The 24229-nt window shown below is 39.5% G+C and overlaps 1 protein-coding gene across 6 annotated transcripts in view; it reads right to left on the bottom strand.

Annotated features, from left to right (window-relative positions):
* LOC127006496 (spectrin beta chain-like) overlaps nucleotides 1-24229 on the bottom strand; it is a 63116-nt gene that overhangs the window by 19445 nt on the left and 19442 nt on the right. For 2 of the 6 annotated variants that reach the window (XR_007759603.1, XM_050876431.1), the window contains exons 3-6: nucleotides 13268-13327; nucleotides 9560-9703; nucleotides 8171-8323; nucleotides 7711-7794 (exon numbers count right to left, since the gene is read on the bottom strand). Coding sequence is in view for 5 of the 6 variants with exons in the window: in XM_050876431.1 (XP_050732388.1) it covers nucleotides 7711-7794; nucleotides 8171-8323; nucleotides 9560-9703; nucleotides 13268-13327 (441 nt within the window). In the remaining variant the exon portion in view is untranslated. The remainder of the gene's footprint in view (nucleotides 1-7710; nucleotides 7795-8170; nucleotides 8324-9559; nucleotides 9704-13267; nucleotides 13328-24229) is intronic. The other 4 variants (XM_050876433.1, XM_050876432.1, XM_050876435.1 and 1 more) reach the window with 4 other exon arrangements.

Here is a 24229-nt window from a genome sequence, read left to right as displayed (position 1 = left end):
TCTATTACCAAGGTAAGTATTTGGAGATAACAAGGGAGTAAAGTCGAAAAAAATTGTGAAAACAAGGGAGTCAAGTTGAAAAAAAAAACTTTTTTTTTCCACAGGTCGGAACCAATAAGCACTTTTCATGTATTTCAATACCTTGAGTTTCGCGATCCTCAAGTTTAGCGCCATACCATCGGAATTAAGCAAGTGCGAAACTCAAGAGGGTACTGTAAATAAATATATATATATATATATATATATATATATATATATATATATATATATATATATATATATATATATATATATAGTAAACCCTCTGATATCTGGGTTAATAGAGCCATGGGGGCACCCAGATATGGGAAAAACCCGGATAAGGTGTAGTTTTCGGGTCTACGGACCCGAAAACCCAACTTTCGCCTACCACATTTAATATATCATCGGCACAAACGAAGCTACTTAAGATCACGCCTTTAAGGTCATGACAGCCTTCCACCCCAGCGCATATGTGTGTGTGTGTGTGTGTGTGTGTGTGTGTGTGTGTGTGTGTGTGTATATATATATATATATATATATATATATATATATATATATATATATATATATATATATATATATATATATATATATACCAGATGGGCACTTCACCTCTGTCCGCACTCCGCCCGACCTGCGGACCTTTAAACGAGGTGCGGAGGTCCGGCGCGGAAAGTTTTTCAAAAGTGGAAGTAACAGGTGCGAACGCAGTATTTTAAGTCCCTGAGGTTTTCAAGGATAAAAAATGAAACGACAAACAGTCCGCGCTCTGCAGTAATACTTCCGGTCGACGCGGTCTGTGCTGCAGGGCATGTTTTCCGCCACTTGAGTGACGCCACTCATTCAGATTTACGGCCCGGTTCAAAATATACCGCTTTGTCGTCCGTCTTAAAGGAAGTGCGTCATCAATGACAACACCACGCACGGATAGAAAGAACCCAAGGTGTTGGTTGGTTTTTTGCACGGACTAGATTTTTCAGGCGCGCTTTAATAGTTTTGCACGGATACGAGGTGCGGAGGTACCGAACGAGGAAAAATTTTAGGCGCGGAAGTACAGGTACGGACTATATGTGTTTCGAGGTGCGGAGGAGCGGTACCGGACTACCCGATATCCAGTAACGCGCCCAGCTCTGATATATACATACACATGAAACAAGTGCAGGAACGATATGTTATAGCCGTAAAAAAGAAAATGTGTTACGGGTTAGCCGTGATGCCACCACCCCGCCCCGCTCGCCCTGAGAATATATTTCCTTATCATCTCACAAACGGAGCTACTTAAGCTCACGTCCGTACGCCCACGTCACCCCTTTAAGCCTGCGCACACGTGGGTATATGAAACGAGTGCAGGAAGGATGTATTATAGCCGTAAAAACAAAAAAATGTTATGGGTTACGTAAAACTGCCCGCCTTGCCCCGCCGCCCCGGGAATGTTTTACCTTGTTTTCTGCAATATTACATTATCTCCGCTAATGCCAGTGTAGGCAAGCCTTTCCCCATCCACATTGAATGCGTGGGCGTTGTGGCGTCTCTTGCAAACGAAAATAAGTGACTTAACCTAAGAAAAGTTGTCTGGGCTTTGCAGGGCTGGTCAGCACCCGCCATGACCTCAAGGACGCGGGTGTTCTGTTAAGATTCGCTCCTAACGGGGTAATTAATGCTTGTACACCTTGCTGACTAATATATATCTATATATCTATATCTATCTATCTATCTATCTATCTATCTATCTATCTATCTATCTATCTATCTATATATATATATATATATATATATATATATATATATATATATTATATATATATATAGATATATATAGATATATATAAATATATATATATATATATATTATATATATAGATATATATATATATATATATATATATATATATATATATATATATATATATATACACAAACACACACACACATCAGAGCCATGGTAAGCGCCCCAAACACCACGCACAGGCAAAGCAATGCCTGGAGAAGGTAGGGCACACACGCAAAAGTGGGTGGGGCGCTTGTTGTGTTGTGGTGTGCAAGGTAAAGAGAATCTCTTTGCCTTGGTGGTGTGGGACGCCGCCCAGGCAAAGCTTAGAGGCATCGTGCGGGCAATTTGAACGACTTTTGGCGGCACGCGACAATTTAAAAAAAAATTTTGGGAAAAAAAAATCACATTTTTGAAAACTCCCGCATATGGGCGAGGTCGGATACGGTGCACCCAGATAACTGAGGTTTATATATATATATATATATATATATATATATATATATATATATATATATATATATATATATATATATATATATATATATATATATATATATATATATATATATATATATATATATATATATATATATATATATATATATATATATATATATATATATATATATATATATATATATATATATATATATATAGTATATATATATATATATATATATATATATATATATATATATATATATATATATATATATATATATATATTTGCTCATATGCGACTAACCTAAATGCGCCAAGTATTCGTTTTATGCGAGAAAAATTTGCTATTATGCGAGTAGCGGCGCTGGTGTAACTGGTAGGTGAGGCATGGTGGCCAACTCGCACTAGAGGGCTGCGGGTGCAAATGTTTTCCTGCACTCTCCTCACCTATAATTAACCTTTTCCTCCCTCTGATCCTAAAGTTTTTGTTTGTTTACAATGTATTTTCATATTATGTTTTACAGTTTATCTGTGCTAATGGGCTTTATTGTTGCTTTAGTGCTTTATTATTGTGAAACGGTGCCGGAATAAATAGTTAAAGGGTTTGAAAATGGGTCGTGGAACATAACCCCCTATAATTAATGGGATGATAGGTTCGATATATAAATTCACATTACCTAGCTTTTGTAGAATACCTGTGTGTGTGTGAGTGTGTGTGTGTTTGTAGACACATATATATCTATATATATATCTATATATATATATATATATATATATATATATATATATATATATATATATATATATATATATATATATATATATATATATATATATATATATATATATATATATATATATATTTATATATATATATATATATATATATATATATATATATTAGAATGGCAGTGGCAGAGTGGTTAACATGCGGGCCCCGCAGTCACCACGCCATGGACAGAAGTGCAGCTGTCTGGTTGATTTTTTTGTTGATATATACAGTTTAGTATCTTAAAAAGAAGTCCTCTTTTGTCACATATTGGGTAGGCGGTGGCTGAGTGGTAGCGTGCTGAGCCCACATTCACCGCGTGATGGACGACGCGGATTCGAATCCCCACGTTACCACCTCGGATGTTTTCAGTCACCGCCGAGTGGCTTAAAATTACCCACATGGTGTCCTCAAGACCACCCATCAACCTGGACTCCAGAGGAAACAGTCCAAGTGAATCAAGAAGGAGTTCCGGGGGGCAGCATGAGCCAAGAGAAGATGGCGCCACTATAAACACTTGCCTGCACCATGATGGGCTTCGGCCGACTACCATCCAGGCCCCTCAAGAGAGCCTACCGGCACTATAGGCGTACACGTAAAAAAAAAAAAAAAAAAAAATTTAAAATGTTGAAGATTTGCTGAAAATATACTCCCCTTTTTCAATGATAACATTCAGCTGATTTGAGATCATTGGTGCTGCTTTGGTGCCAGCTCATGCTGATTTCCTGTAATCTTAATGATTTCTAAGTATATAGTGTTTCACAAAACCTTTGCTAGCTTTATACGTACTCTCCTGAGTTTCGCGATCCACGAGTTTTACGGTTAGTCCTAAATTCTTACCATCCCGACTTTCGCGCATTATCACCCCGAGTTTCGAGTTTCGCACTGCTTTGACACGTATGGGTCACATCTACTTACCATCGGCGTCACGCACCCTACCTTTAACCCTTTCATTGGTAAATGCTTGCAGCGGGCGTAAGGTGTATTTGCTGGTGGCGGTAAACGCTCGCTGTGAGCTCCAGCCCAGCGCAGAAAATCTACGGATGAGCAACTGGTGGATGTTAATTGTTGACCAATATAGCAACATTTTTGCACAGCTTCAAAAAACATGACTGATATTTTGACCAAATAGTTGTAAATTTTGCAGTTGGCAATACTGCCCTGCCAGCACCCCATCATCAAGAGATCTAAAGTAGTTGCCTTACGGCTGGCCGTTGCGCATGTATAAATGTACGTCTTCACAGGCAACACCCCCTGAACGTGCCTGTACTTTCACAGGAGAGGCTTACATTACTGAATCGTATAGATCTTGGCCTCCTCTTTCCAATGGTGTTTTTGTTTTTTAGCTGTGATGAATAGTTTTTGAGATACAGCGGTTAAAAGAGCGAGCACTAGCGTCACTTGCTGAGAGAGAGAGAGAGAGAGAGAGAGAGAGAGAGAGAGGGGGGGGGGGGGGGTTGCAGCTGCAGTTGAAGGCGGCTGCCAAGGATTATATACTATAAGGATAGCTCACTAAGCTTTTGTTTTACCCACAATGCACCGCAGATGTCACACATGTAAACAAATGGTGCTTGGCTGCAAACTGATTCACTTCACTGTGTTCTCACCGTAGCGTGCTCAGTGAAAATGGTGATTTGTGGTGTATATGGGTGTTACAGTGGCTCAACTGCAGAAAGTCGTCAAGGTGTTAAGTTCATTAGGTTTCCTAGAGACAAACACACCTTGAAGAAGTGGATTTTGGCCTGCAAACGAACAGATAAAGTGAAGGTGGTCTGCATGAGTGAGGTCCAAACATTTTCCAATAAAGTAAAAACATTAAAGAAAAGCCAATAAAGCTCTATAGTGAAAGTTTGGTAAAGGTAAATTCATTTAATTAAAAATTTGCGTAAATATAATACAATATATATGTACTTATAAAAAAAATTACTTTCATTATATATGACAGGATTAGTTACCCTTGCAAATTAAGTTGTACAAAACTAATGTTAATAAAAGTTAAAAAAACGTAAGCATCGATGGTAAACAGAGCAATATTTCTGCAGCTTGTTTAACATGTTTCTCACATTATTTATATTATTATATACTATCAGCCAACACAACAGCTGCCTAATTTAATTACTTATCCTTAGCAATAAAAAAAAACGCAAAATCTGACCATGAATAAGAATAAATAAGGGTTTTCTAGTACATTTTATGCCTTCAGAGCAGGGTGAAAGTGAACCAGATGACATACCGTAGTCATGACGTCATCGATGACGTTTCAGTGAGCTATCCTTATAGTATATAATCCTTGGCGGCTGCCTTACGATTGGCTGACAGTTCTGAAAACACGCTTGTGATTCACTGGGAGTCCGATGACGTCATCGCCGACGCTCACCCCATCAGCGGCTTCACTGCCTTAAGGCGGTGTCACAATGGCCGTTTTCGTCCAACCATTGGGGCTACAGGCAAAGCCCGTACACCCAACTGGGAGCGAGTTAACGGTTATCTGTAAGCTGGTGTCACACAGGGCTTTTTTCTTCCCACCGCGTTGGCGCCACCAAGGGCAACCAGCAACTTCAGTTGCCCGTATACACATCCACAACGTAAACAAAGCACTTGCCCTGTATCAACATGGCTTCGTCTGCTAAAGTAAGGGCTGTTGCAGCTTGTGCTGCCATTACCTAAGTTATGCACTTGTTGCTGCAGTTATATGGAAGGAAGAAACTGTGGTTCCTCCATGCCAGTTCTCATTGTCACCACTGCACGTGCGCAGCCAACCCATCCATCTTAACTTAACCACATAAACACATGGATCGAATAACAACACACACACACACACACACACACACACACACACGCATGCACACACCAGACTCATTAGGAACCATTGCAGATGTTTCTGACAAACGACTTCACCATTCTTGAGTGTGTTAGAATGTATTTCGTGAGTGGCTCACATGAACCAAACCTAGCTCTTGGCAAGAAGAGAGCAGCCGTCTATAACACTATATATATATATATATATATATATATATATATATATATATATATATATATATATATATATATATATATATATATATATATATTCAGTAGCTTCACTTCATCGCAAAGACGCATGTGTAGACATACCACATTGGGAAAAAGAAAAGGGAAATATAATAAGTACAGAAGCCCCCCGCCGTTCACAGGTATTTGGTTCCGCGAGATTGCCGTGATCCACAAATCCGCGATCGACGGGACTATAATCAAATAGGGAAAATAGGGTTTCGTTCTACCATCTAGATCGAATAAAAAAATGGATTTCTAAGGCATTTCTAAGCATCGTTATATAGTTTTACATACGCATAAATCACAAATTAAATAGGGGACTGTAATAATTTAACACTCACATCCAGGCAAGGGGTAATGTAGGCTCTCTTTTCCCCATATATATTTTGTGTTTAAGCTACTACTGCTGCTTTCCTGGTGATCTTAATTGTCTGATGTGATGATTAGTTTTGTTATTTAATGCCCTGACCCGCCCAGTAGGCGAGAGTGAGTGTGTATAGGTTCGTGGCCTCTCCGACCTCTCCGCGGCCGCCATCTTGTTTCAAACAAGATGGCGGCCACGGTGGAGCAAAACAAACAAGTTGTTTGTTTTGCTCCGGGTACACCAGTGTTGCCAGATCATCGTACTTAGCACTAAATATATTCCGTTTCCTTACCCATAACTATTGCATAAAACATCCCTAATTAACAGTTTTAACAATAACTTTAACTGAATATCATTATTAGTGCGGGGACAGTGTTGCCAAGCTTGAAAGACCCGAAAAGCATCTGTGTGTCATACTTAAGGATTATTTCGCTTACTTTAACACTGTAATGTTCCGTTTGGGAGGGAAAGAGATGTAAAGTTATTCCAGTTTTATTAATTATGTTTTCTATGTCCCAGATTAACGAGTTTTCACTACAGTGCATGTAGGATAACTGTGCTTCTTAACCACCATGATCCTGTCAGCCAAACATCAGACCCACGGGGAAATACACAGTGCGAATAGCACTGTGGCCTTCCCTGCATGAATATGACACTTAAATCAAATTTTGATGTTTAGAAAACAAAAATAAGTAAGTTTCCTTTAGAAAGACAGTCCCGTACATCCAGCCCCAGGGACGGGTTCTTTGTTTACATTGTGCAACGTTTGAGCTGGGCGCTACAGACCGCGTATACGCAAGTTTTCATTCGTGTTTGGCGGGGGGTGTCGCAAATACCCTACCTGCGTATAAGCGAATTGGTGAACAGTGAAGCCGTGAATGGCAGGGGGCTTCTGTACTTTTGTATATTACATCTTCAGACTAAATGGTCATTTAGTAAGTACTAAATGGTCATTTAGTACTTACTATAATTCCCTTTTCTTTTTCCCAGTGTGGTATGTCTACACACACACACACACACACACACACACACATATATATATTTTATATATATATATATATATATATATATATATATATATATATATATATATATATATATATATATATATATATATGATGAATGAGAACAATCAATGGAATGTGACAAAGAAAGAATTGTGCAAACAGTGAAATCATGTGAAATCATAGAAACAATAGACAAGTTAAATAACTGAAAGACTAACATCACTAGAAAGTAAATAAATCTTGACTGGGACAAAAACATGAAATACTGAGGTCAGAGTAGAGCCAATTTAGTTCCCAGCCATACCTTCCTTGGCTGGCGCTGGGGCCGAGGGGGCCACTGCTGAGGTAGCGGTCGTTGAGGGAGCCACTGAGGGTGGGTGTTTGGGGGCTGCATGTTAGGGAGACACCACCAACTGAGCCTCACAAAATGGATCAGTGTAACAAGTAATACTCTGTGCAACCTACCTTCTACAGACTGGCCAACACACACCACAATAGTCTACTGGTTACTGGGAAGCATATGCTTATCTGAGTAACCAATATGCTCTCACTACTGACTCCTGAATTACCATGACAGTGACTACCTCTACAACTATAATAATAGTACTTTTAGCCTCATTCATCATGTCAACTCAGGAAAACCTAGAAAATCCTTCCAAAGACACTCCATCATCACCTCTGTTGCCTCTTCTGCCGTGAGACACAAACCCTCAGACACAGTGCCTGGGTGCACCTTCAACCTTCACAAAATAAAAAAAAATTACCTGCTGCCCTTTCCAGGTTTGATTCATCGTCAGATGCACTACCCGGTGCTTCGGATGGAGAAGTCTTGGTTTTCTTCCAGCGGAAAGAGCGGAATGGAGACTTGGATCTAGAACGCACCCTCCGTCGCGACTCCTTGCTAGCAGGAGTGGGGGCTGAACAGACAGAACAGGAACGCACAAATTCAGAACATTGTCGGTGAAGCACCGAGCTGACCACAGTGGAGAAGTGATGACTAGCAATGTGAGAAGTGATTGTGCTCATAGCAGAAAGAAAACATCAAATGAGTGCAGAATAGCTTACATCATTCTTTGGAATGTCCCAATACCAGAATAAGTCAAGCTCAAAGAAAGTAGAAATATTCTCCACTGTGGCCATGCATACTTACGAAGCCAAAGCAAGCAGAGTGCCCTTCCACCATTTTCTGTCCTCACAACACTACAATCCACAAGCCAATGTGTAGTACTCACATGCAAAGCTGAAGCAGTATAACATGCACATCAATAGGCATGTTACTCAGTAAAGTATAATCAGCAACATAATAGGGAAAATGCCTCCTTGTGACTTGTATTTTCTCAATAATTAGTGTTTTGTTTGCTAAACATATGTAATGATAATAAACTTCTGTACCCAGTGTCTCAGAAACAGTGCAGAGGGGGTTAGTGAAGTGTGAGAAACCACCTGCCGCCCAACACTGAATGCCATAATGATTGAATTTTCTTATATTTCTAAAGCCAAAATACCCTTCAAAATGAATCTATATGAAATGTCAACTAATGTGAAATGAAGGGCAGCGTTGAGCAAAATCCTTTACCTCATAAGCAGAGTATAGACCTTAGTGTGTCACAAATTAGTACGAGTGTATTATCGAGATAAAGCAACAGTCATTGTGTGTTAAGTTGAAGATTGAAAATAGTAACTTAGGCTTTATTTGCATTGCAATGCATTTATTCTATTTGCATATTCTATTTTATCATTTTCTTATTAATACAATTATATCTAAATTATTATACTATATAATGACTTCTATGGTAATCAAGTTTCTTTCATCTTTATGTATTTAACTCAAGAGAAAAATACTTTAGTACCCAATGCAGAACATTTTGTGAAAATTAAAATTTATTACAGGAATTAAGATGCATTATTGTTGGTTATAAAATCTTTAATCTCTTCTCTGCACTAAATAAGAAAAGAAGCAAACTTACCTTTGAATAACCAATATCAGTATTATTAAGTATTAGATCAACTGTCTTTACATCTCATAATATTTGAGAAATACAAATGATTGTAGCAGTCAGTATATCAGTAATAAGTGTTTTAGAAGTACATGATTAATTGGGTGATGGATCTGTGTGTTGATACAAACAGTGAATGTGTTGTGGTGTACTCACGCGAAGTGGCAGCAGGGAGGGTGGCGGAAGCTGGCCGACCCCGCCCAGCCCCAGCGGCAGCAGAAGTGGGTGTGGTAGGAGTGGAGGGGGGACGTGGGGTGCTGGATGCACTACCTCGATGCACAGCTGCGCTCTCATCATGCTCTACAACACAGCATGCACATCATGCTACATGCCTTACATGCACGGCTCAAATATTAACTCAACTGGCAAATAATATACTACTGTATAATTATAAACTTTAAAAAAACAAATGTCCTCTAATAATAATGACAAAAGGCTTGGCTACTGACTGAAGTAAACACAACAAATGCCGTATTTCCCGCAATATAAGACGCACCTATAATTTGGCAAGATATATTTAGAAAATAAATAAATAAATAAATAAATAAAATCCACATTTTCCCTGAATGTAATGTATATGCAGTATTACATTTGGCCACCTTACTTCATTATAAACAAATATTTTATTACACACATATCAGGAGCCTTTATTCCTTCAGAAATAGGTGCCGTGCACGAGTGTAACTGTTCACACATCGCAATGGGATTACTTTCTCAATGCCAAGCTCAGTGGGACTAACAAACCACACCATGCTCCTCTGTTGATATCAAAAGACCATCTTTTGGCCTAAATGCCATCCTTTTGTGGTATGCTGGGATGCAGAAATAAATGGAAAAAGTTCCCCGATAAGTCATTCTACAGATTACCAGCTGTGGACAAGCTACTGGAGCTGAAAGGAGAGAAAATAACATGAAAACGCTGAGGGCAGTGGCAGCCAACTTGTCGAAACCACTGCCCTCAGCTTTCTCGTGTTATTTTCTCTCCTTTCAATCCCTGTCTCTTGTCCACAGCTGATTGTCCGTAGAATGACTCATCAGGTAGCTTGTTCCATTTATTTCCACACCCCAGAATGCCAGAGGAGGAGGCGGAAGTGATACAAAGCAGAACAGGTCAAAAGAAGAAGAAGAGCGGTTTGTTTTGTTAGTTCCCCAGAGCCCAGCCCAAACTCGAGCTAGACGAGTTGTGCACGGCACCTATTCTTTTAGAACCAAATCGATTTCTGCCCTTTTCTGTGTTCAAAGTGTTCCACTGTTGGTCGAAGAGTTACAGTGCTCTTACCCCGAGCAGCTGTGGCTTTGAAATGGTAAACAAAAGGGTTGGTTGGTAGATTCACTCACTGCGCAGTTCTTGTTGCGCTCGCGCAACCATGTTTCATGGTAAGTGCACAAAGTGTTATCAGTTAATGCCACTTTCTTGATATAAATTATGGCTATGGCTTCAGCATAAGGCTATTCATTATCTCAACAAAATTACCAAGTATTTTATTCACAGAATACTGTAACTATTACTGAGCTGGGCATTATTGATTACAGTTTACAATGATGCCATGTTTTGTCAGTGTAAGGTGTTAGCGCTAAAAACAATAATGACCATCTTGTATCTACACCAACAATGGCCGTCTCGCATCTACAGCATGAAGACAACAATCTAACAGACTTTATGTTAATTCTATATAGGGTTGCACTGATTAATTGGTAAGTAATCAGTAATCGGCCTAATCAGCCACTTTGCTGATTAATTGGTAATCGGCCTTTTGACCGATTAATCAGGGCCGATTAGTACATTTTTTTCTCTCTTTTATAATACAATGTACATAACAATATTAATAATGTTAATGTAAGGATGGTGATGTTACCATAACTCTGATACCTTTCCACAGCATTTATTTCAAACAAGTCCATATGCAAATGTATATTAGGTAATTCAAATTGATATATAAAATTATGATATGAACTGAAGTACCAGTATTTGCTTCAACTTTGAAACTAGAAAAAAATCAACATATTACTTTATATTACAACCAAGAAAAAATATATAGCCGACCTATTTCAACTTGCTTAGTACAGTAATTGAGTAATATCATTCACCGTGCCTGCCGTGCATAAGGAAACAAGTTATCTATTGTAATATAATGAAAAGTATGGAACTAGATAAGTGATTTTTTTCAGTACTTTAAATGCTCACTGAGACACACTGACTGACTGACAGGCAAATGACAGCCTGTGGCGTGGGTCTCATGGACTCTCACCAAGTCTCACCGTACTGGTACTAGACACGTTCAGATACAGACTTTGTACGGTACGCTTATACCATTTTCAGTTTTACCTAATTGAGGGACATTATTCAACTTTTTCATCACTGTAGCTACATGAAGTTATTATTTCATATTAATATGCAGGAATCATACTGTATATTTTGTAGTAATAAAAAAATCAAAACATGCGTGTTTTTAGTTTAGATGTAGCAAACACAGTGTAACAGACAGTAAATTAGTAGAAGACTTGAGAGATTGATAAACTTTCTGTACACTACCATTTTTCTAGTAGCATCTAGGATCACCATAAGAACGAGAAAACTGGCAAATTCTAACATATTAAAACCATGATGTTTCCACAAAGCAAGGCTAAATTATAAGTAACAAATTACTAGAAGTATTTGCTCTCCATACAAGAGAGGAGCAGTAAACAAAGTTGTAAACATGAGGGTTACGGTATGTCTTTAACTTTGTGGTACCAGTGTCCAGTAATTAATGAAGATTAATCACATTTACAATTTTTAAATAATCGGCCAATTAATCGGTATCGGCCGATTATTGGTTACTGATTAATCAGTAATCGGTAATCGACCAAATTGCTTATTGGTGCAACCCTAATTCTATATTTTCGCATTATTTTCATTTGTAATTGTTATCTAATAATTTGTAAAGATATATACTTCATTCTAGGGACATTGTATCAAACGGAGGTGTTTTGGGTGTTGGTCTCGTACCAGTAACAATAACCCCTAGGCCCCACCAAAACCTAACCATTGGGGTATATGATGCAGGGTGATTTTTCGAATCTTCTCTTTTTACAAGAGTGCATCTAATATAGCAGGAAATATGGAAATAGCAAAATCTACAGAATCTAAAGTAACACAAATTATGAATGTAACAAAAATGCATCTAAAGCAATATGTATGGCACATCAACAAATCTTACCTTTCTCTGCTGGACATAAAAAAGAGGAAATAGATCTGATCTGTGCACCCTTCACCGTGATGGAGACAGAAAAGTTTCCACTCGGGAAAAACATAAACCCCAGAATGCCAAGACCCCACAGGAAACAGAAAGAACACCTAACCAGTTGAAGAAGACACCCCCAGACACGACCCAACAATACACCAGTACAGAATCACCATAACAGCTTGAAGCTGACAAACATACTGAAATCAACTTGACAAATACACAGTTGCCTGGACCATCAGGGAAGGGAACAAACTAAAATTTGTTTTTCAATAGCTTTCACTTCAAAAACACAAATATGAGCTTACGCAAGTTAAATTTTAGTATCAGTATTAGTTTCTAAGTGACTATTACTACTGTATCACTATTAGTATAATATTTAAGATCTTCTAGACATTTTAGGCAAGAAAGATCTCTTCAGCAGGTGACTAAAAGGCTCTTCTATGAGCCCTCTATATTCCACAATTGTATTTACAATATGAGGATGCTCTTGAAAGGTCTGTGGTTACACTAGCTGCTTTATAGTACAAAAAGGCAAGAGCAAAGCATTATCGGTGGTGACAGGAGTGGTCATGAAGCATTGTGACTCAAGACAATGATGCACAAGCTGGCCACACTCGCCTCTTGGGGTGAAGCTTACCTCGGGGCAATGTATGGGGGTGGCCCTTGGGGGAAGCAACGACCGAAGGTGGCTCAACAGCTGACCAAATAATAATGAATGAAAAGTCTTTCCAGCCATGTCAGCACATCTACAGCTTAGTGATGTCTAATGTTTCTCCCATACAAAGCTATAATACACATCAGGAAAAGATGTACTTGGCTAGTCTAACATATACACACCCTGCACAATGACCAAACTGACAACTATCCAGATCAGTGTGTGGCAAGGATGACAAGGTGAGTGAGTCTGGAGACCATGCCATGCAATTTCCCATAAAACTAAATAAAGTGCACATGTGTTTCTGCTGTGCACACACCAAAAAAATGCTCCTCATATGTGCTAAAACTAATAAAAGAATAGTTACTGTGAGGCTTATAGTCAATGTATAATGGTAATTGCTCTGATCCAGTTCTGTCTTAATGCCATATTGTCAAGCTTTACAGATAGTAAAGATTGAGCTGATAACCAGTTTAACATAAGAGAAAGTCCATGCAGCTGGTTAGTAATTACACATTTGTGGCTGAAAGCTAACTAATTCTTAAAGTACAAAATTAATGTATGCATACACACAAGTCAATCTATCTTACACACACACACACACACACACACACACACACACACACACACACACACACACACACACAATTAATAAGAAAAGTGAAGATGGAAGAAGGCTGTGAAAAACTGCAAAAAGTCCTGGATGGAGTGTATAGATGGAGCCAGTTATGGGAGATGGAATTTACTGCAAACAAATACCATGTTATGGAAATGGGGAAAAGTAAAAAAAAGACTGAGGAAAACATACAGGATGGGAGAAGAAAACTCAAAGGTAGTACATGAAGAAAAAGATTTGGGAGTAACGATGCAAGACACACTATCCCCAGAAAGGCACATAAACAAGCTATTTGGAGAAACCTACAGGATGATGCAAAATATAAGGGTATCATCCCATTTTATGGACAAAGAAATGAAGAAGAAAATAATAAGACCAAAACTTGAATAAGCTGCAGTTGTGTGGTTGCTTCACAAAAAGGATATCAGAAAGTTGGAAAGGATACAGAGAATTGCAAATAAAATGGTCTCAGAACTCTCGAATATGACGTATGAAGACAGATTGAAGGAGATGGACTTGACGATACTGGAACAAAGAAGGGAGAGAGGAGATCTGATCACGCTGTATAAGTTGGTAAATAAGTTTGATGAGGTGGATAGAGATGATCTCTTCTCAACTGCGAGAACGCAGGGGCTGAGAGGACATGGAAAGAAACTTAACCCCTTCAACACGAGGACGCGTATACTGTGTCCTTGTGTGCCCCGTACCATATCCGAGGACGCGCATACTGCGTCCTTGTGTGCCCCGTACCATATCTGAGGACGCGCATACTGCGTCCTGGCTCGCTTTAGCCAATATACGAGTTATTTTATCTCTATATTTATGATTACATCTCAAAATTATCAATTAATATATGTTTCTTTATGTGCACCATTTAATTCTGCATGTTTTCATATATAATACATGATGACTGTATTGAGTTTATGGCTGAAAACTTGTTATATTCAATAGCGACATTTGAAATTTGACGCGTGCGGTGATCTCGGATACGGCGCAGGGCGCTGTTTTGGCCTGGCTGTAGTGAGTTTCTTTATGTGCACCATTTAATTCCTCATGTTTTCATATATGATACATGATGATTATGTTGAGTTTATGGCTGAAAACTTGCTATATTCAATAGCGACATTTGAAATTTGGCACGCACGGCGATCCTGGATACGGCACAGGGCGCAGTTTTGGCCCGGCTGTAGTGAGTTTCTTTATGTGCACCATTTAATTCTGCATGTTTTCATGTATAATACATGATGATTATGTTGAGTTTATGGCTGAAAACTTGTTACATTCAATAGCGGCATTTGAAATTCAGCGCGCGTGGTGATCTCGGATATGGCGTGGGGCGCTGTTTTGGCCCGACCATAGCGAAGGGGCTAATAAAGGAACCTATTTCAGTGACTTGAAAAAGTACAGTTCTCCACATAGAAGTGTTAACACATGGAACAGCTTGCGGGAAGAGGTGGTGGAGGCGAGCAGTGTCCAACAAATGAAGGAAAGGCTGGATGAATGTAGATATGGAGACAAGAAAGACTATTAGAGCTTAGCTTGGGCCCGGTAGACTACAAATAGGTAAATACACACACACACACACACACACACACACACACACACACACACACACACACACACACACACACACGGTACTACGAGCTCTGTGCTCTTCCGTAGGGGAACGGCTGGCTGTCTCAAGAGAGACCCGCAGCAGACCAAGAGGTGAATTACACACACACACACATTTGCAGCAATTGGAAAGAGAGGACCTGTGTGTGTGGAATGAGAGAGAAACGAGAGGACATGGAAAGAAGTTGAGGGCAACCACATGTAGGCGAGGTGTGAAAAAGTTTAGCTTCCCAAACAGAAGCATTGAGCTATGGAATAGACTGGGGGAGGAGGTGGTTTGTGCAAGAAACATTCATGATTTTAAGGAAAAGTTAGATAAGAATGGATAAGGAGACGGGACAGCGTAAGTGTAGCTCTTTCCTGTATGTCACAACAAGGTAAATACAATTAGGTAAATACACACACACAAAGATTGACACCCTGCCACCAGCCTTGGAGATCTCAGCCCATCAACCACCTGACTCAACATGCTACACTCAACCGAAACCCTAACCCACCCTGGCTGGAGAAGTTAGGAAGACACTTACCAAAATGGGCGCAAGCCACTCCCAGTGATGTATGAATGGGAAATGAGGAGGGTGCTGGAGCCCTCCAAAGACCCTTACCATGTCCTCACTAACCATTTCCCTATTGTCTCATCAACACCAGAGAGTAATTCAGCATGCTCTCTAAAGACAGATCCTCTCTCTTTCCACATTACACTACATTCACTCAACATACACACCTTTTCCGAAAATTCAAAATTCAAAACGGCACACCTTCACCCTGCCTCAGTCCCTGCCTGGGGGGGGGACCACAAATTCCCCCAGGGAGGACTCCCCTTCTGGTTGCCGACTTGACTTGAAAACTCCTCAAACCTCTTTCTTATCAACTTCTGCAACATTCGCGGCCTTCGTTCTAATTTTCATTCTGTGGAACACCATCTCTCCTCCTCTAAACCTCACCTTCTCTTCCTCACCAAAACACAGGTCTCTGAGGCTACTGACAGCAATCTCTACTCTGTTCCCTCCTACTATCTCTATCCTAAATTTCAATCCAAAGCTGGATGTTGCGCCTACGTGCGCAACGACATCACTTGCTCTCGTGCCCACAACCTTGACTCTTCAGAATTTTCCACCATCTGGCTAAGACTTCATTGTCATTCTATTACTAAATACATCTGTGCTGTTTACCTCTCACCTAACTCTACTAACTATGTAAAATTCTTTGACTAGTTGAAGTCTAAAGTGAGCACATCTTGACCCACTCTCCCTTCGCTGAAATCTCCATCCTAGGAGATTTCAATGTTCACCACCAGCTTTGGCTTTCATCCTCTTTCACTGACCAGCCTGGTGAACAAGCCTACAACTTTGCTCTCCTCAACGACATAGAGGAGTTGGTCCAGCACCCTACATGTATTCCCGACCGTCTTGGAGACATGCCCAACATTCTAGACCTCTTCCTTACCTCTAACCCTTCTGCTTACTCTGTTAAACTGTTCTCTCCATTGGGCTCCTCCGATCACAACCTTATTTCTGTATCCTGTCCTATCGCTTCTGTACATCCTCTGGACACACCGAAGAGGCGATGCTTCTGGCATTTTGCTTCAGCTCGGTGGGACGACCTGAGGATGTACTTTTCTGATTTCCCATGGAATGATTACTGCTTCCAGGAGAGAGACCCCTCTGTGTGTGCCCAGCGCATCACAGAGGTGATTGTCTCTGGAATGGAGGCACACATTCCACATACTTTCTCTACTCCCCATGCTAAAAAGCCTTGGTTTAATCACGCTTGTTCTGGTGCTGTCAAAGATAGAGAGGCAGCTCCCAAAAGGTACCAGAGCCTTCCCATGCCTGCTTACCATGATCTTTATATTTCAGCCTGGAATCGTGTCATATCTATTCTTTGACTTACCAAAACCTCTTTCATAAATAGAAAATGTCAACACCTTGCTTTTTCTAATTCTGCCTGTGACTTCTGGCACCTAGCCAAAAATATCTCCTCCAATTTCACTTCTTCATCTTTCCCTCCTCTCCTTAACCCTGATGGCAGCACCGCCGTCTCATCTATCTCGAAGTCTGAACTCTTCTCTCAGACTTTCTGTAACAACTCCACTCTGGATGATTCTGGGCATATTCCTCCTACTCATACCCCCTCTGACTCCTTTATGCCTGTTATTAAGATTCTTAAGAGTTATGTTTTCTATGCCCTCTCTGGCCTCAACTCTCAGAAGGTTTATGGACCTGATGGAGTGCCTCCTATTGTCCTTAAAAACTGTGCCTCCGTGCTGTCACCCTGCCTGGTCAAACTCTTTCGCCTCTGCCTGTCAACATCTGCCTTTCCTTCCTGCTGGAAGTATGCCTTCATACAGCCTGTGCCTAAGAAGGGTGACCGATCCAATCCTTCAAACTACTGCCCTATAGCTTTACTTTCCTGCCTATCTAAAGCTTTTGAATCAATCCTTAACCAGAAGATTCAAAAGCATCTATCCACTTCTGACCTTCTATCTGATCGCTAGTATGGGTTCCGCAAGGGGCGTTCTACTGGTGATCTTGCTCTTTTAACTGACTCTTGGTCATCCTCTCTTAGCCATTTCAGTGAAACTTTCTCTGTTGCACTAGACATATCAAAAGCTTTCGATAAACTCTGGCACAACTCTTTGCTTTCTAAACTGCCCTCCTTCGGATTCTATCCCTCTCTCTGTTCCTTTATCTCCAGTTTCCTTTCCGGCCGTTCTATCTCTGCTGTGGTAGGCAGTCACTGTTCTTCCCTTAAACCTATCAACAGTGGTGTTCCACAGAGCTCTGTCCTATCCACTCATATGCTGATGACTCCACTCTTCATTATTCAACTTTTTTCAACAGAAGACCCTCTCAACAGGAATTACAAGACTCCACACTGGAGGCTGCAGAAAGCTTAACCTCAAACCTTGCTATCATTTCCGGTTGGGGTAAAAGGAACACTGTGTCCTTCAGTGCCTCAAAAACCCAGTTTCTCCACCTATCAACTCGACACAATCTTCCAAACACCTATCCCTTATTCTTCGACAACATCCAGTTGTCACCTTCTTCAACACTAAATATCTTCAGTCTATCCTTAGCTCAAAATCTCAACTGGAAACTTCACATCTCCTCTCTTACTGAGTCAGCTTCCTCGAGGTTGGGCGTTCTGTATCGTCTCCACCAGTTCTTCTTTCCCGCACAGATGCTTTCCATATAGTCACCTCTTGAGTAACACGAGTTTGAACAACACGTTTTTGATTTAACACGAGTTTATATTTAAGGAGATACGATTAACTAACGCGATATTTTCGCGGGTTTTTGCGGTTTAAAGGTATTTTTATAGATTTATTATTTCAAATATTTTTGCAATAAAATAAGCATTTCCAAGCCTAAAAAATGAAAACTATATAAATTAATGTAAGTAGGAACACACTAAATAAGCACCTATGTCACCTACCTATTTTTAATTTTTCCGTCGTGGCCTATTGCGCCATTAAGCCTTTCCCTGGTTACTCCTCCCCCACTTCCTTTATTTCTTCTCCCTCTCTGTACCCATATTTTTCTCCTTCCTTCTCATTTCTTTCTTCTTTTCCTTTTCCCTCCCTCCCAGTTTTTCTTTTTTAATCTCTTTCCCTCCCACTCACACCTTTCTCTTTCCCTTTTACCTCACCTTTACCTGACCCTCCCTCCCTTTCTCTCTCTTCTTTTTCCGTACCATTTCCTCCACTCATTTCCCTTGTTTCCTCCTTTCTCACACCCTCTTATCTTTAGCCTTATCTCTCACTCTATCACTCTTCCTCCCTTTCTCCTCCCCCATTAGATTATATGAACGCATGCACGCACGCTCACTCTCACGCACACACGCATGCACACATGCACACGCATGCACACATGCACACACACACACACACACACGCACAGGAGGGGAAATGAGAAGGGTGTGTGGAGGGAGGGGCAGAAGTGAGTCAGGTCATGTCCTGACCAAAGCCCTGACCTGACTCTCCTTCAAGACCTGATCTGACTCTCCCTTCTGCTACTCCCTCCCCACACCGTACTCATCTCCCCTTCTGTGTGTGTGTGTGTGTATTTACCTAGTTGTGACATACGGGAAAAGAGCTATGCTCGCGCTGTCCTGTCTCCATATCCACTCTTATCCAACTTTTCCTTAAAATCATGAATGTTTCTTGCACAAACCACCTCCTCCTTCAGCCTATTCCATAGCTCAATGCTTCTCTTTGGGAAGCTAAACTTTTTCACATCTCGTCATATGTAGTTTCATCCATTTTCAGTTTATCGATTTTTTCTCTGTTCTACAATTTGCCGTTCACATGTCTATAGAATAGTTTGGATTTGTTTTTGCACTTGTCAGCTATATCTTTTTCATATTTCTGTTTTTCTTCTCTTCTAATTTTTGTATATTCATTCCTCGCTTGTATGAAATCGTTCCACGTGTTGATTCTTCATCGACTCCTCCATCCCTTCCAAGCTTCCTCCTTTCTCTTTCTAGCCGCCTCGCATCCTTTGTTAAACCACTCCTTTTTACCAACATCCTTTTTGGTTACCTTTGGGACATATCTATTCTCAGCTTCCTTGTATAGCTTTAGAAACTCTTCTCACTTGTCTTGTGTACTCCTGGCTTTGTACAGCCCACTCCAATTTGCATTTTCAAAAAAAGTTCTCATATTAACAAAGTCTGCTTTAGAGTAGTTACTTCTCCCTATTTGGTGCTCCTCTTTTTGGTCAATTGTTCTCTTTTCTTTTACTTCAAATTCCACAACTGCATGGTCACTCTTTGCTAATGGACAATCTATTTTAATATTTTCTATTACTTACGGTTCCTTGCTAAAAACCAGGTCAAGTCTTGATGCCTCACCTTCTTTCCCGAATCTAGTATGTTCCTTAATCCATTACGTCAGCACATGTTCCACTGCCAATTGCAGGAGTCTTCCTCCCCACGACTCTTCTGTTCCCTGTGTCTGCCAATCCTCCCATTCTACCTCTTTGCAATTAAAATTACCCATTAAGATTATTCTCTCACCCTCTCTCAACATTCCATCCAGGCAACTCACTGTCTTGTATCATTTGTTCATATTCTCGGACCTTCCATGCATTGGTTCTCGGTGGCACATACCCTACTACATACTGCCTCCTTCTTCCTTCAGTACCCACAATTTTCACTCTCAGTACCTCTGCCAAGCCTTCACCCTCACTCTCCTCCTCCACCCTAATGCCTTTCCTTACCATCAACATCACACCTCCTCCCTGTTTTCTCTTTCTGTCTCTCCTTATGTTGTATGCACCTTGTCCAATCCTCACCACCTCAGTTGAGTCACACAACTTAGTTTCTGTCAGCCCCACAATATCAGGTTCTCTGTCTCTCAAATAGTCGTTAAACTCTATCAGCGATGACACTATGCCATTAATATTCGTATAAGACACTTTCCATCCTTCCTCCTTTTCTGTTAGATTTTTTCTCTCCTTCCTCTTGTCACCATGAACCACTTCCTCACTTTCATATCCATTACTCTCCAAAAATAATCCTTCTATTCTTCTTCCGACCTCTTCTCATTTACATCACGAACCTCACCTCTAAGTTCATTCAACTTATCTCTCTCTTGTTCATTCAGATCTTTCCTCAGCCACATCATTTTGGTGTCTTCTTCTCCCGCTAGCTTCCAAGCTCCTGCCAGGGCTTCTTCTGCTTCACTCTGTGCCTTAAATCTTATTCTACTTGGTCTATCTCTTTCTCCATTATATTTTCCAATCCTATGACAGTCATCTATTTCTTTCACCAAGTGACTTCCCTCTTCTTGTACCCTCCGTACGATCTTCTTCACTACATCTTTCAAGATGTTTTCCCTCTCCGATTTGTTTGGGGTCTTCTCCTCCTTTACACCGAACACAATGTGTGTGTGTGTGTGTGTGTTTGTATGTATTTACAACTAGGTAAATACACACACACACACACACACACACACACACACACACACACACACACATAGAAGGGGAAATGGGAAGGGTGTGGGGAGGGAGGGGCAGAAGTGAGTCAGGTCAGGTCCTGACCAAAGCCCTGACCTGACTCTCCCTACTGCCCCTACCTCCCCACACCTTTCTCCTTGTTTTCATCCTCTCTATCTCTCCCTGCTTCCTCCACTCCTTTTCCTTGTTCTCCCTTTTTACATCCTTTATCTGTATTTTTTTTTATCATTCACTCCATCCCTCTCCTCCCTTTCCCCTTCCCTGTATTTACTTAGTTGTGATATAAAGGAAGTGAGCTACGCTCATATTGTTCTGTCTGAGTATTCTTCCGCCCCGCTCAACAAACTAATTCCTGGGCGAAGTTCGTATTTACGAAGCAAATGTCGAAAGTCGAAATAAAAATTATAGAATTAAGACCGTATTGTAACAACATAACTTCATAGGAAGTGATTAGAAGAGTGTGGGAAAGGTCATTAGGAGTGTGGGAAAAGTTCATAAGTGTGTGGGGAGGGTTTATAAAGCCTTAAAATATATATAAATAATAAAATATATTTAAGGTCGCTACTTCGCAGATTTTCGCTTATCGCGGGGGGTTCTGGAAGTTAACCCTCACGATAGACAAAGGATATATATATATATATATATATATATATATATATATATATATATATATATATATATATATATATATATATATATATATATATATATATATATATATATATATATATATATATATATATATATATATATATATATATATATATATATATATATATATATATATATATATATATATATATATATATATATATATATATATATATATATATATATATATATATATATATATATATATATATATATATATATATATATATATATATATATATATATATATATATATATATATATATATATATATATATATATATATATATATATATATATATATATATATATATATATATATATATATATATATATATATATATATATATATATATATAGTTTCCAATAGTACGGTTTCGGTTTTATACGGATTGTCATGGAAGAATTTTTTTGGATTTTTAAATTTCCCGCTAGTTGCACCAAGTAGTCATGACGTGAGTGGCAACAGGTAAAAAGAAATTCTTGCCGCAGTAATTGCCAGTGCTCCAAGAGGGCTGCAAGAGGCTTAGTAAAACTAAGCCTCGTCGTTGCTATGGTAATGGCATCTCACTCGCAGCAAAATGGCGTACGCTGATTTTCCTGGCGACGTTTAACATGTATCACTAGCTGTCCTGGCTGACGAACTCCTTAAATAGAAGATGAAAAGGAATCTGCAGAGGTTATGGTGGCACAGAGAGGTGAAATGCAATGGAAACACTTATATGTGTTGGTTTGGGCCGCCATATTGCTGATGACGTCATCACAGCACGAAGGTACTATTTGAGGGATGACTGTGTGTGTGTGTGTGTGTGTGTGTGTGTGTGGATAGATATATATATATATATATATATATATATATATATATATATATATATATATATATATATATATATATATATATATATATATATATATATATATATATATATATATATATATATATATATATATATATATATATATATATATATATATATATATATATATATATATATATATATATATATATATATATATATATATATATATATATATATATATATATATATATATATATATATATATATATATATATACAGTAGAGCCCCATTTAGCACGAGAATTAGGTGGATGAACGCTGTCGCGCTAACTGAATTCGCGCTAATTGAATAAAGTAACCAATATGAAAAAAAATATTTGGTGCACATGTGGGTCTGACTTTTGGGTTTGATAATTACTCAAAATAATCACTCACCAAAAAAAAAAAAAAAAAAAAAAAAGACTATTGGCTGAGCTCTGAAAACATGCTTGTGATTCGCTGGGAGTCCGTTGATGTCATCGCCGGCGCTCACCCGGTCAGCGGCCTCGCTGCCTTAAGGCAGTATCACCCTTGGACAACTGGCAAATCCAAATTTTCCGGGTGTGTGTCACACACGGCCAAGGTCAGTTGCCCGTATCCACGTCCACAAAGTAAACAAAGCACTTGCCCTGTATCAACATGGCGGCGTCTGCTAAAGCAAGGGCTCTTGTGGCTTGTGCCGTGCATCATGGCGGCTTGTGCCACGCATCATGGCGGCTTGTGCTGCGCATCATGGCGGCTTGGCACAATTTTCAATATTCAGTCGTGGCGGCTGCTCGTGCTAACTGAGGCTTTTGTGCTAATTATTTTTTTTCTTGAAAGATGATGGCTCACGCTAATTGCGGTTGATGCTAATTGATCTTGTGCTAAGTGGGGCTCTACTGTATATATATATATATATATATATATATATATATATATATATATATATATATATATATATATATATATATATATATATATATATATATATACGCGTCCCTCAAATAGTACGGGGGTTAGGGACCCAGGATCCATGTACTATTCGAAAATCCGTATAAAATTAGTGCCCTCTTTAGAAACACTCCTGGGCTGTGTTTAAGAGAGGGAATCGGGACTCTCGGAACATCCCAAGTGCTCTCAAACGTGTGACGCGGCAGTACGAGTTCCCAACTCGGCATGTCCGCTGGCTCCCGGCTTTGAGAGGGGAGCACCTTCGTGCTGTGATGACGTCATCAGCAATATGGCGGCCCAAACCAACACATATACGTGTTTCCATTGCATTT

Source organism: Eriocheir sinensis, chromosome 33, assembly GCF_024679095.1.
Source record: "Eriocheir sinensis breed Jianghai 21 chromosome 33, ASM2467909v1, whole genome shotgun sequence".
In the NCBI taxonomy this organism is placed as follows: domain Eukaryota; kingdom Metazoa; phylum Arthropoda; class Malacostraca; order Decapoda; family Varunidae; genus Eriocheir; species Eriocheir sinensis.
This window is presented reverse-complemented; position numbering and strand designations above follow the sequence as displayed.